Source organism: Meleagris gallopavo, chromosome 7, assembly GCF_905368555.1.
Source record: "Meleagris gallopavo chromosome 7, MGAL_WU_HG_1.1, whole genome shotgun sequence".
NCBI lineage: Eukaryota > Metazoa > Chordata > Aves > Galliformes > Phasianidae > Meleagris > Meleagris gallopavo.
This window is the reverse complement of record NC_139410.1, coordinates 26,427,071-26,439,639: the sequence shown is the minus strand read 5'-3', so window position 1 is coordinate 26,439,639 and position 12,569 is coordinate 26,427,071. Positions and strand designations below refer to the sequence as shown.

The 12,569-nt window shown below is 42.6% G+C and overlaps 1 protein-coding gene across 1 annotated transcript in view; it reads left to right on the top strand.

Annotated features, from left to right (window-relative positions):
* Window positions 1-12,569, top strand: part of ADCY5 (adenylate cyclase 5) — a 196,277-nt gene that overhangs the window by 173,120 nt on the left and 10,588 nt on the right. Inside the window, exons 12-15 of the mRNA XM_085227802.1 lie at window positions 1,788-1,875; window positions 7,628-7,744; window positions 8,631-8,795; window positions 10,674-10,849. Coding sequence (XP_085083928.1) covers window positions 1,788-1,875; window positions 7,628-7,744; window positions 8,631-8,795; window positions 10,674-10,849 — 546 coding nt within the window. The remainder of the gene's footprint in view (window positions 1-1,787; window positions 1,876-7,627; window positions 7,745-8,630; window positions 8,796-10,673; window positions 10,850-12,569) is intronic.

Here is a 12,569-nt window from a genome sequence, read left to right as displayed (position 1 = left end):
CACTGCACTTCTTTTCAGAGTAGAGATTGGTTTGTACCATTCAGAGGAGATGTTTGGAAGGTCATAGAAATAGTGCGTGTTGTTTGAGGTCATTCGCTCTCCCAGGCAAGAGGACGTTCACTTCTGCTCACAGAAGTATCAGATCAGTGAAATAACATCAGTGCAAATGCATTATGTAAATAGACAGATCCGCTTTGGGAAACTAGAGGTTCAAAACTGAAATCAGATAGATCCAAGCAATTACCACACTGTAGCTAATGGCCAAAATATTCTTAGAGAGCTTGGCCTCGCTTACTAATGGCTGACACTTTGAATCTGCTGGCTGGATATTACCCCTTTGAGCTCTCACATGCAAAGGCTCTCTACAAGACTTTGTGGTTCTCATCAAACTCTCTAAGCAGCCACTAAGCTATCTCCATAAAACCCCATTCAACACTGAAATGACAACTTGACACTTTCTGATCTGCACCAACCATATGGCTGACTCTTTCGTATTGCAGGAGCCAATCCCTTATGGCAGTGTGGTATAAATGTCACACTGCTCCGTCCCCTTCCACATGACCTGGAAGGGGGTGGTTAGCACTTCTGGTAAGTTTTTAAGCATCCTTAGGTAGCCTGATCTGTCTGAAAGATAATTTGATTTGAATTAAAATAAAATTTCATGGTTTAAATGCGTATCAGATGCATTTTCCCACTACTTTAGGGTTGTTTTTTACCATATTTCAATTGCATAACTTTGGTCTTATGTTGAAGGTAACAATTAAACTGCAACCAAAACCACAGGTGTGTATGTGTCACCATCAGAGCTTCATCAAAGACACAGTGTGGAATTTGAGTCTGACACTAGAGACAAAATGACAATGGTGACTTGTGATGATTAAGAGGAATCGCTTTAATGAATTTCACAAAGGTTCAAACAGTGAATTAGCAAGTACAATTATCCTAATAGTCATGAGAGAACACAGAGACCAGCTGGCTTTGGTGTGGTTAGCCTTAATGTCATGTTGCAAGAGTACTTCCTTTAAATTATGAATAAGGCAAACTCCTGGGAGGGGGCCTGTCCTTTCATACTGAGACCAATCACTACAAAATTGTTGTCGAATATCTCCATGATCAAAACACATAAAAAATACATAGTACAAAGTTAGCCCTGAGGTCCTGTTTGTACTTCGAAGTTGAGAGGAACAGGGAAAGCAGAGGAATGTCTCAAGCTGACCAGGCTAGAGCTGTTACCCCATCCTTGTGCCATGGTTGCTCCTGTTCCACACACAGGACAAAGCTCAGACGTGGCAGGGCTGTCCCCACTGAGCTTTTCCCTTGTGTGTTTCCTCAGAAAAGCACCAGGTTTCCCAGCACTACCTGGGACACAGATAAAAGGGTTTCATCAGCTTAACATAAAATGTGCCTTCCCTGTGGATTTCACATGCACTCAACAGCACTGCTGGGTCTCCTTCCTGGGGTCTCCAGCCTGCAGCCAGCAGGGCTGACCCTCTGTAATAAATTGTTCCATCACCTCTTCAAGCACAGGAGATATTTCTCAGTCCCTGTGCTGTCACCTCAGCAGGAAGGTGATTGCTATAAAAGATGCAGCATTCTCTGCAGCCTATGTGACTAATTCAAACATGGCAGCCTATCTGTTGGTATTCAAGGCACCTTGCATCTCCTACTGCTATCCTAATTGGAAAGCCTGTGCGGTGCGTCATAGCTTGTACAAATGTCATAGTCTAGAGATCATAGCTGTAGCTTTCTATATCGTATGCATTAAAAATAAATCTCTTTGCTTTCAGCTCTACATTTATGCTGGGTTTTTACCTGACCTGTTTTCTGATCTTGACCACGGTGGTGTTCGTTTCCATCATTTACTCCTGTGTAAAGGTAAGCAGTGTGTTTTCTTTGTAGAGTCCTTTGCTGAAGCTAACTGGATCAGTAACTTGTTTCTTCAGCTAACAGAGCATGTTTTGTTAGCCATCCTGTCCACACTGTGAGATAAGGGTTACAGAAAAAGCTTTGATAAGACAGAATGAACAGCAAACAGATGTTAGGGTTGGCATCTCTTTAGCTCAGCAAGCAGTAATCACTCTGTGGATCTGCATGTCTATTAAGTCCTCACTCTCTCTGCAGGCACTCTCATATTGATATAAGAAGATCACATTTCCCAATGTGGAACAAAACACTGATCACTCGTTTCCTCCTTGCAAACTTCCTGCAGAGCAGCCTGTGCACCGTCCCCTGCTGCATATGCGTGTTTGGGTAGGCAGATAATCAGAAGTGAAATATCATCAAGGAAAAATGTCCTGGGGGGAAGTAAAAGCCATAAACATATATAACTTTATCAGCCATTCTCAGATGAGTATATAGAGCTCATTCTTGCAACTGTTTCTGATAAGCAGAGAAATTTGTTGTGTGAAATCTGAAGTCATACTAATTATTCTTGGCGTTTCATGGTAAAATGGCAGTCAGTGCTTTGGAAGGGTGATAGGCTCTTCTTTTTCACTCAAAGGTATTTGTATTAAACTGCTGATGCTAGTTGGCTTTATGTGCTGTTTTGGGGGTCTTTCCATTCTAGCAGGATCTGAACATGGAAATCATACAGATTCAGGCACCTCAATCCAAGCTGAGCTTTGTTACTCAGAACTTAGCAGAAAATAACTTAGGAGCATTAATTTTTCTGCAGAAGACAGTTAGGTAATGGATTATGTCAGGCAGATGATTTAACTCCCTTTTGTTATCTTCCCTTTTCCATTTTCAACAGCTGAAGGTGGGAGCTCGACAGACTTGCATCTTTCACCTCTTTTTGGTTTTTGAAAGCTAGATCTGCAGAATCAAGCTTTGCCTCTTGTTTAATAAGAGCTTATGAACTGTTCTCAATGAAAGCCTTAGATTAAATTTGAATTTAACAACTCATGGGACTTCCCTTGGGCTCATGAGATTTCTAAAGGGAGTCAAGCGCAGTGTCTCATTGGTCCTGCTTGTTCACCAGCAATGAGATGTGTAAGTCAGAGATAACAGTGCTATGGGATGATTTGTGTCCCTTGAGCTGAGAAGTGGTACACTCAGAACTCTGAAGGATTCAAGCTCATTGACTTGCCACCACGTGAATTTCAAAGAACGTGGCTGTTTGTCACCCACTGGCTTTTACAAGCTTTGGTATGGATGGCAATACTCACTTCTTCTGACAAATTCAAAGGTTTTGGTTTTAGTTTGGGGACTTTTTGATTTCTTCATTATTACTGATCTGAATTAATGATAAATTTAAAAGGCACATGGCATTCTTCAATCCTTCTGACCCTGAAAGGATGTTCGGTCTTGCTTTCTTTGCCTTGACCTTCCAAGCTCCTGTAAAGGAGGTCTGTTTGTTGGTGCCTGCAACCAAGTGAATTCAAACAAACATCAGAATTTAATGGGATTTTATGAAATATTTCCAAAAGTGTGTTTTCAGCATTCTGCTCCAGACCCACAATGTAATTACGTTTAACATTCAATGTGACCATTGTGTTGCATGTACAAATTGCAAATCCTGAAAACAGAGCCTTCTGGCTCCAGTAGCTTTTTGATTACCCCTTTTTATTGCCTCAGCTTACATCTGATTATGAGATGACTTGTTTAGGGACAGGTATTTCCTGCATTTCCTGTATGGTTGGCTTGTCAGCTACCTGTCTGATGCTTCTGTCATTAAAGATTTTGGTGTTTCGGGTCAGAATTTTTTAATCAACATATTTAGCTAGCACTTGGTTAAGGGGTATTATTTTATTACTATGTTGCATGTTGCTTCATGAAGCCTTTTTACCAACACGCAAAAGTGAGGAAGGCAGTTTTACAGACCCTTTGGAGTAAATTTTAAGACACAGAGATGTCAGCACTATTTGTTTCGTTTCACACTTGGATGTGGGATAGGAAGGCATGTATTTTACATACCAGTGGTTAATTCCACACAAAGTTGGAAAGCAGGTGTTCACCCCAGGATACCAGTGTAAGCATAACTTCTGCCTGTTTGCTGTACCGTTACATGATAAGTGTCTCTTTTCCTTCCTTCCCTGTTTTGGCCTCTCCATCTCTGGCTTTGACAGTGGCCAGCAGGCTCTTTCAGGACAACTTGATCATGTTTTATTTTCTTTTGCTGTCACTATTATCTTCTACTATAAAATTCTCTACGGACTATGAGTCGATCCTGGACCTGCCAACACAGCGAGTCTGACTTTCCAAGTTCCTTCTGCTGCAATAAACAAGAGAGTTCCAGTTCTTCACTTTGATACTCTGTGAAGACTTGGCCACCGTGAGATTGTGTTCCCTCCCAGTAGAGTCTAAGGTCATGAGAACCATGGTCTCTTCACAAATACTCCACTGTCAGACATCTGTTTTGCTACTAACTTACCAAGTTTGTGTTTCTTCTTAAAATCCTTAACTCCTGATATCTAAACTGCTGCATGAAATTCAACTTCTTGCATGTTCCTCGGAGCACATATGGCAAAAAGTTCAAGTTAGCCCTTACTCTCAAAAAAGAGGATTTTGAGACTGCACCTTGGATAGGTACAGTTTGCATGCTTGTTTCCCTGCCTCTTGAGACTGGGCTAGAAGCTCCTTTTTATTTAATTTTTTTCCTTCTCAGGCTAAGAAAGAAGTACCTCTGAAAATTGTACTTTTTTATAGACTAATAAATCTCTGTGAAATAAGTTACATAAATGGACTCACAACATCAAGTTGCCTGGAGATATTGTCTTTCACTCCAGAATCATCTTAACGTACTTCAAAATGTCTCAAAGGTTTTTATTACAAATCGAAAACTCAGAACTTAAAGACTTCCAATTTTCTTGTCATCTCACAACACAGCAGCAATTATCTAAGTGGTTTTCCATGTCCACAGCATATCTTAAGAAGATAGAAAGGAGAAATATTACCTTCCTGTCTGCAATCAGCTGTTGCTGCAGAATACAGTTTTTATTTATTGTATTTTATTTTGCCTTATTTTTGTCATGCAAATGAATGGATGATGTGGTTCATTTTCAGTATAGCACTATATTTATTGCTTTGTTCCATTAGGACTTTCGCCTGGAACTGAGTGCCCTACTTTCCTCTTCTGTGTTCTGTGTCCACATTCACAGTGGGCATAGTGGTGATGGGTTGACAGTTGGACCGGATGATCTTAGTGATCTTTTCCAACCTTAATGATTCTGTGATTTGGCACCTGCATGCTTTTGGAGACTCTTGAGGGACCTTACATCTTCCAGCAGCGCTTACGCATTTCTGTGAAGAATGAACTGGAATTGACTTTATCCCATTGGGATTATTTTTCTTGACACAGGTATTTTAAGAGAGCTAACAAGCAGTCTCAAGCTTGTGTGGCAACCCAAGTGTGAATCCAGGCTGCCCAAGTCACAGAGTTAGATCCTTCAGCCCAGTTTCTCAGGATATGCACGTACACTCTTGGAGGTGCCCTTTCATTGGGCCCTCCCATGTTCTGTCCTTCATTTAGGCATGATTTGAGGTATTAAGAGCAGCAGAGGGTGCTGGACAATACAAAGCAGTGGGCTAACTACCAACAGTGAGCAGATTTTCACTGTACCATAACATCTTGATTGTTCTGCTTCTCTTATAAGGACAGAAGGGATTTTAGTTTGTTAGAGCTATCCACTTTTCTTTCTTTCTTTCTTTCTTTCTTTCTTTTTGGGAGTTGTTATATCCTTGACTTGTGGCTACTTTTATGGAAGGAACATTGCTGGAGCAGAGCTGACCTGCCAGAGCTGGGACAGGTCCCCCGTTTCTACCACAGAGGTCTTCCAAACCTCAAGCATTACTGGTCACTGTGACTGCCCCTATAAAATGAGAGGTTACACATGTGCAGTGTTCCTGAAGGCTGTTCCTCAGGCAGAGGCCGCTCAGATGTGAAGCACAGCTGTGCTGCTGTGCTCTCCATTGCAGTCCTAACCTCCTATGGCTTCTGGCATTTGTTAGCTCCTCAGGACTTTTTCCAGCTGCATTTGTTTACTGACCTAAGGTTTTCCCTATTTTGTAAAGTAAGGAGAACCAAGATTAATACAAAAAAGAAACCTAAAATCCAACATGTTGTCATTAAACTTCAAGTGTCTTTCATTGATAGCTTTGCTTGATATCTCAGGCTTGGTTCAAAGTCAGGCTTTTTTTGGGATCGCTGGCAGCAGAGGCTTGAGCCAAGATTCACAGCAAAGCATTCCTAAGCATTACTTAGTGCCTGATTTGCCAAAGATTACAGAAAGCGACCACCTGAGCCCGGGGATTGTATAAGCTTTCCATGGATTTCAGTCCATTTTCATCCAGTGCAAATTGGTCAGTACCCCAAACAGACGTTGGCCCTCTCCTCCCTCCTGGAGGAAACTCTGTGTTGGCCTCTCTTTTCCTCCTGTGAAAGTCACCAACAAATCAGTGCTTCAGTTGCTTCGTCATTACATTGTAGGGTTGCTGCGTGGGAAGCTATGCACTGACAAATCGTTGCATCTCTAAAGATGTAAGAGTGAAGGATAAAAGGGAAAAGCAGGACTTTTAATAGAAACATTAGTCATAGTTAAATTGCAGTGCCATGTCGCTGTGCCGCTAGCTTCTTTGTGTCTCTAAAAATACCTTCTGGTGGCTTGGTTATTCATGCAGCGTGTGGGTATGGGGAGTTGGATTCTGGAAAACTTTGGCAGTCCTCAGCAGAGTCCCTGGAGCAGCGGCCAGGAGGGGACAGGCACTGCAGGGCTGTGCTCCCCAGTCACAGGGTGATGGAGGATCCGCTGTGCCCATCTCTTGCTGAGATCCTGAGCATGCTCTGGATTGGTGGTGTTGAGAAAAGACAATGGGAAGAGAAAGGCTTTGTTTCAGTGTCTCTGGTCTTGCACTATGCAGTGTAAGGAGGTCTGGTTGATACTGAGATTGTTTCTTTCTAGGATGCAATGCAGCACCTGGAAACCAAGAGTGCTGCAGGTGTATGGTTAAAAGGCAATTAGAAGAAATCTTCCAGCTTTGATAACAGCAAATCTCTGGGATGGGCTGTTTAGGGAAGCGCAGGGATTGCCTTTAGCAGAGGTTATTTTTAGCCCCCTGTGTGTGCTGCAGACGAGCCAAGGCCAGCTGGTTTCTGCATCCAGGGTGGAACAGAGCACAGGGCTGGCCAGGCTTTTTAACTGTGTTGCTGAAATGGCACCACAAAGTGCTGCAATATTGCTTCTTGATCAAAGGGATGTAACACTTTTCTTCTTTCCTCTCTTTTTTTTTTTTTTTTTAATTTCATTTCTGCTTTTTTAAAAGTTGGATCCAACGATTTAAAAGCTCCAGCTCCTTGTTATTTCAATTACAGGCTTGTGGTTTGCTTCTCCCAGCAGGATGAGGGCAGCCCTGTGAACAGTGCTATCACAGCTCACAAACTGAGATCAGGCAGAATGTTCCCCATTGGGAAGGAATAAGCAAATTCCACCACAAGTCCATCATGTTCCTGTCTGCCTTTGTCCCAGAGCTGTCATCCCATCAGCCGTTCTCTGACCCCTGTGCAGCATCCACACAGACACCGCGCTGAAGGATGTGGGCAGCTCAAATGCAAGTTGCAATTTGTAAAATAAGCAATGATTTCATATATTTATTTAGTCTTTTTTTTTTTTTTTTTTTCTCCCACATCCAGCTTTTCCCAGCACCACTCCAGACTCTTTCTAAGAAGATTGTACAGTCCAGGACCAATAGTACCTTAGTTGGAGTCTTTGCCATTATCCTGGTTTTCCTCTCTGCCTTTGTCAACATGGTACGTGCATCAATTCCCTCAGCCCACTAAGTTCTTTATGGTTCTTATTGACTCACTGCAGCAGCGTGACCCTTACAACCACTGGCTTTAATGTAATCCTGCCTAATGCTCACAGTATCTGAGGTCAGTCCCCTTTTGCTTTTCAGGCACAGAGAGGAAACAGGAGGCAGACAGCTGCATGCTCATAGCCTGTTGTGTGCCTAGCGCTCACTTCGGCCTGTGTTCTTTCCTGATTCTGTACAAGTCCACCCAGTCTGACACTTATCCCAGCACGAAGGGCCAGCACGAGGCCCGTGCATCATTTAACTCCCACAGCAGTGAGTGGCACTGAAGTGGTGCATGGGCTTTGCTCTGGCCGTCTGCACAGTGCCAAGTCTTGCTCCGAGTGTAGTTATCGCTTACCAGGGGCTGTAAAGACTTTGCTTTAAGTTGCACTGTTGGGACCGGGCTGGTTTTGCTTTGCATGCAACCACCTTTGCTGATTTCAGGCTTGGAGGGAGACTGGCTATTCTCTAGGACCCTGCAGGTGCTGTTTTCTCACTTGTACAAATGGCTTCAAGGCTGCAAGTATTTAAAAGAACCACTTTAATATTCTATCCCCTACATATATCTACTTCAATTTTTAAGAAAGGGAGAAAACTAGAGATGGCCCTGAGACTTGGAAGTAGCTCCAGAGGCTCCTTATGGCTCTCTGCTTTCAGTTACAGCCTCAGCTGAGGCAGTGCTTACTGGTATACACAGTAAAACACAGCCTGGTGATTTAATTTTGTACATTGCTTAATTCCCTTGCTGGAGCCATTTTCAAGGGCTTCTTTAATTGTTACAAACTATTTGCTTTTTTCTTCCTTGTCTGAGCCTTTCAGTTTAATCCCATCTTTTTCTTCAGTTCATGTGCAGCACTGTGGATCTTGCCAGCTGCATGGCTGCAGAATACAACATCACTCCTGACCGGGTGGACATATGCCTTATCAGCAACCTGACTTCCAACTACAGCCTGGGCACGTTGCAGGGATTCTGTGACAGTCCTTTGCCCAACTGCAACTTTCCAGAGGTACTGCTTGAAATAAATGGGTTGCATTTGTTTGATCTGAGAAGGGGGAGTAAAAGTGTGCAATAGATCTCAATGATTCAGAGGAAAGGAGTTTGCTCCTGGGTGATCTTATAGGGCCAACACAAACTCAGGTGTCTGAAGTTGTTGTCGTGAATCCACATTCATGTTTAAGTTCCCTCAGGGCTGATCATTGGAAAGCTTTTATTATTGTTTCTAATGGCAAAAGGCAAATACCTTTTACACAGAGGTAGAATACTTTTCCAGGAAAATCACCTTTTTGCTTAGCTATTCAAAATCTTTACATGAGTTTTTAGGTCACAACCCTAAGGATTTGGGATTTTTTGTCATGGTCATCTAGGTTATTGGGGATCTTTCAGATTTATGGCTGATTTATAACCATACAGACATCCAAGATACTACTGATATCCCTGGTGTCGTACTGAACAGGTTTCCATTTAACCTAATGGAAATGTTGTCACAGTCTGATTCAGTGAGGTTTTTCAGACTAGCACGACATTGACTTTCAACCCTGCAAAAGCCCTTAGTGTGTCCCAGAAAGACCCAGTAGCAAAATCTGGCACGATGGAGAACTGAAAACAGTCTGTGCCCATCAGAAGGTGGGGAGGAGTGATGATGGCTCAGGACAGGGATGTTTCTAAGCAATGGGGAGTAGCCCTTGTGCACAGAGAGGATGCTGTCACCACTTTGAGCTTCTGCTGCTCAGTGGGCTAAGGAGGGGGAGACCCTGCCCTGTGCTCTGCAGGGTGGATGTTGGATCTGGTGCTGCTGGTTGCCTATTGCTCCCAGTGTGCTTTCAGGATGTTGTGGGATCCTACCCTTCAGCCGCAAGGAACATCCACACATTTCTAGAAGCTGCGGAGGCAATTAACAAGCTGTAAAGTGATTTTCTCAAATAGAATATCAGCAATAAACTATCAGTAAATAAGCTCAGAACATAAGCATATTTGTCCTTCAAGTAAGGCTTGCTTTTAACCTTTTTCAAAAGGATGGATTGTCTCAGACCTCTGATACAGTCTGGTACACTCTGACTGCACAGAGAGAAGCTTAAAGTCTCACAGATTTGATACCTGGAAAGTGATGAGATGGATAACATGCCTCTCTTGGTTTTATATCTATACCAACTTTCCCAGGAGCTATACACTGAGTTCACAACCTGCAACCACATTTGAAAGCACTGGCATGCTAAACTCTCAGCTGTCATAATGGCAGAAGTTTGTGCCTAGTGACTGCTAAAGCAAAGCATGGCAGGAGGCTCTGCTCCCACACATCCACACGTGTTGTTCCTGCAACATCTGGTAGAAACAGTGATCAGAGTGTTGGTAGGAGTGTGTCCAGCCTGTATCTTGCCAGAGGATCAGTGTGTCACATCAGCAGGGTAATGACTTCCAGTTGGCCTCAAGTGGATGTGTAAGTCACGACAGTGTGAATTCTTAATACCCTTGGTTTCGTGTAATGTGCAAATACTTGACTTCAAGACCAGAATTTTAGTTTAAAACAGGAAATATTCCAGCATAATTGGTTGATGCTTTCTGCTAATTTAACAGCTATGTCCAGGGTGAGCCTGCACAAACTTCTGGGTCTACAGCTGTGAGCCTTGTGCCTCTGGAGTGTAAAACAAATAGTGTTCAAAGCAGAACAATGTATTTGTCCTCAGTTCAGATTTAACATTTAAATCCCCTCTAATGTTGGAGGATCCCACAAGTAGAACCCAGTTTACATGTTCATTTGACTCAAACACATGACTCCCAATCCCTTTCTTATCCCTCTGTTCAGTTTCCTTTGTTTTCAAATTTGATTTATCCTGCTGACATTCATTTTTCTTCTGTTTTTTTTTTTTCCCTTTTTGTCTTTATACAGTACTTTACCTACAGTGTCTTATTGAGTCTCCTGGCCTGCTCTGTGTTCCTTCAGATCAGCTGTATTGGAAAACTGATCCTTATGTTAATCATTGAATTTATATATGTTCTCATTGTGGAAGTGCCAGGGGTGAACCTTTTTGACAATGCAGATCTCCTGGTTACAGCTAACACCTAGTAAGTGCCTTTCACTTCTGAAATCTTCACCTAATTTCTTTCAGCCAGTGACTCCAGCGTAGCATTGGATGGGAGTAGCAAGGCCATGGTGAAAGCAAGGGAAGTGCATGGTGTCAGGGCAGGCATGGCTGTAAATTAAAGCCACTTAAACTCTTCAGAGTTGGGGATCACAGTTCTCTTTAAGAACTTTTAAATCTGGGGTTTGACTAATGAACTGCCTATTAATAACAAAATATAACTGCAATCAGAGTGGATCTGTGTTATTTTTCTTCCTGAAATGGGGAGCAGTTAGTCATTCTCACTTCTTCTGATAATACACTCTCAATATAGAAATGTCTTTTCTCAAAAAGAAAAACATCTCCAGCAAATTTGAGGTGGCTCAGGGATGTGATAATGAACCACGGCAATATTTACACATCTGGTGTGTCACAGCCAGGTGGGGTTGTGTACGGAACTGCTGATCACAGCCTGAACCTCTGATTGATCACCTGAGGCAAGCAGTGAGTCAGCCGTGTGAGCATAGGTGAAGGCAATTCACCTGTGCTACCAGAAGGGGTGGAGCCTGGCTCCACCTCTCCTAGATCCCATTTAAGTGCTGACTGACACTGAGGAAGGATCGCTTTCTGGATATGGCTCCTTGTGGAGTTTGCAGTGAGCCTACAATGCTGGTGAGCATTCCTATTTCTTTTGATTATCTTTCCATCGCGATAATCTTACTAAGCCTAACCTTTGTGCACCTATTGATTGTACAGGTGGCATCATGTGGTGTTTGATATTTGGCTAGGGATCTCCTTACAGCTGCTATTGGCCATATGTTTGCGTCACCTTGGTCTCACCACAACACCCCCAGCTGTGGGACCTGGACTAGTGGCAAAAAGCAAGGTGTCTTTTTGCTACAAAAGGTAGTTTGTCTTCACCAGGTTTCATAATAATCACGGTTCCAACCTCCATCCAATGACAGGATTGCCCCTCTCCTGAAGGGCATGTCAGGGAGCTAATTGAGGCATATTCATAAACTTGTCCTCCTCCACAGCTTTGGAGTTGGATTGTTTTGTTACCTACTTGTTTTGATTGCTTCCCCTTGTGGACAACAGTTGTGCTTGAGTGTGGGTAGAACATGAAGTCATGACTTAAATGACAGCAAAGGATATTTGCATAGGCACTGAGAAGCTCTCTAATGGTAAAGATCTGGTAAGGACAGAGAGAATTGAAGAGGAAAAGTTTCCAACACTGATGGTTTAAAGGACAGTTTAGGTAAATTACCAGTCAAGGATTATAGCTATGGTTGCTTCAGTCTTGAGACAGGAGGGTCACTGAGAATATGTCTGTGGTCCTATGGTGTTTTGTATGCTTAAAAAGCAGCTTGTGTAATTGCTCAAATTTCTTGATACTCATTCAACCCCACAAGCTGGATGTGCCTGGTTACTTCTGTTCTCTGCATAAATATCCTATGATTTTTTTACCATTTCTGCATAGCCCTTAATTGATGGAAGTGTGACTTTTACATCCATTGGCAGTAATCGCTTAAATTATTTTATTAATTCATACACATAAAATCATATAGGAAATCCCTTGGAGCTTTCTGTGAGGGTATGGGAGAATGAGGTTTTCCCTCACTTCTTTTTGCAGATGATGTGTAGTCCAACAGTGGAAGCTCTTTCACGTTTTCTAACTGAATTCAAGAAACAAAAGCTTTTTATATCCCAAATATCATTTAATT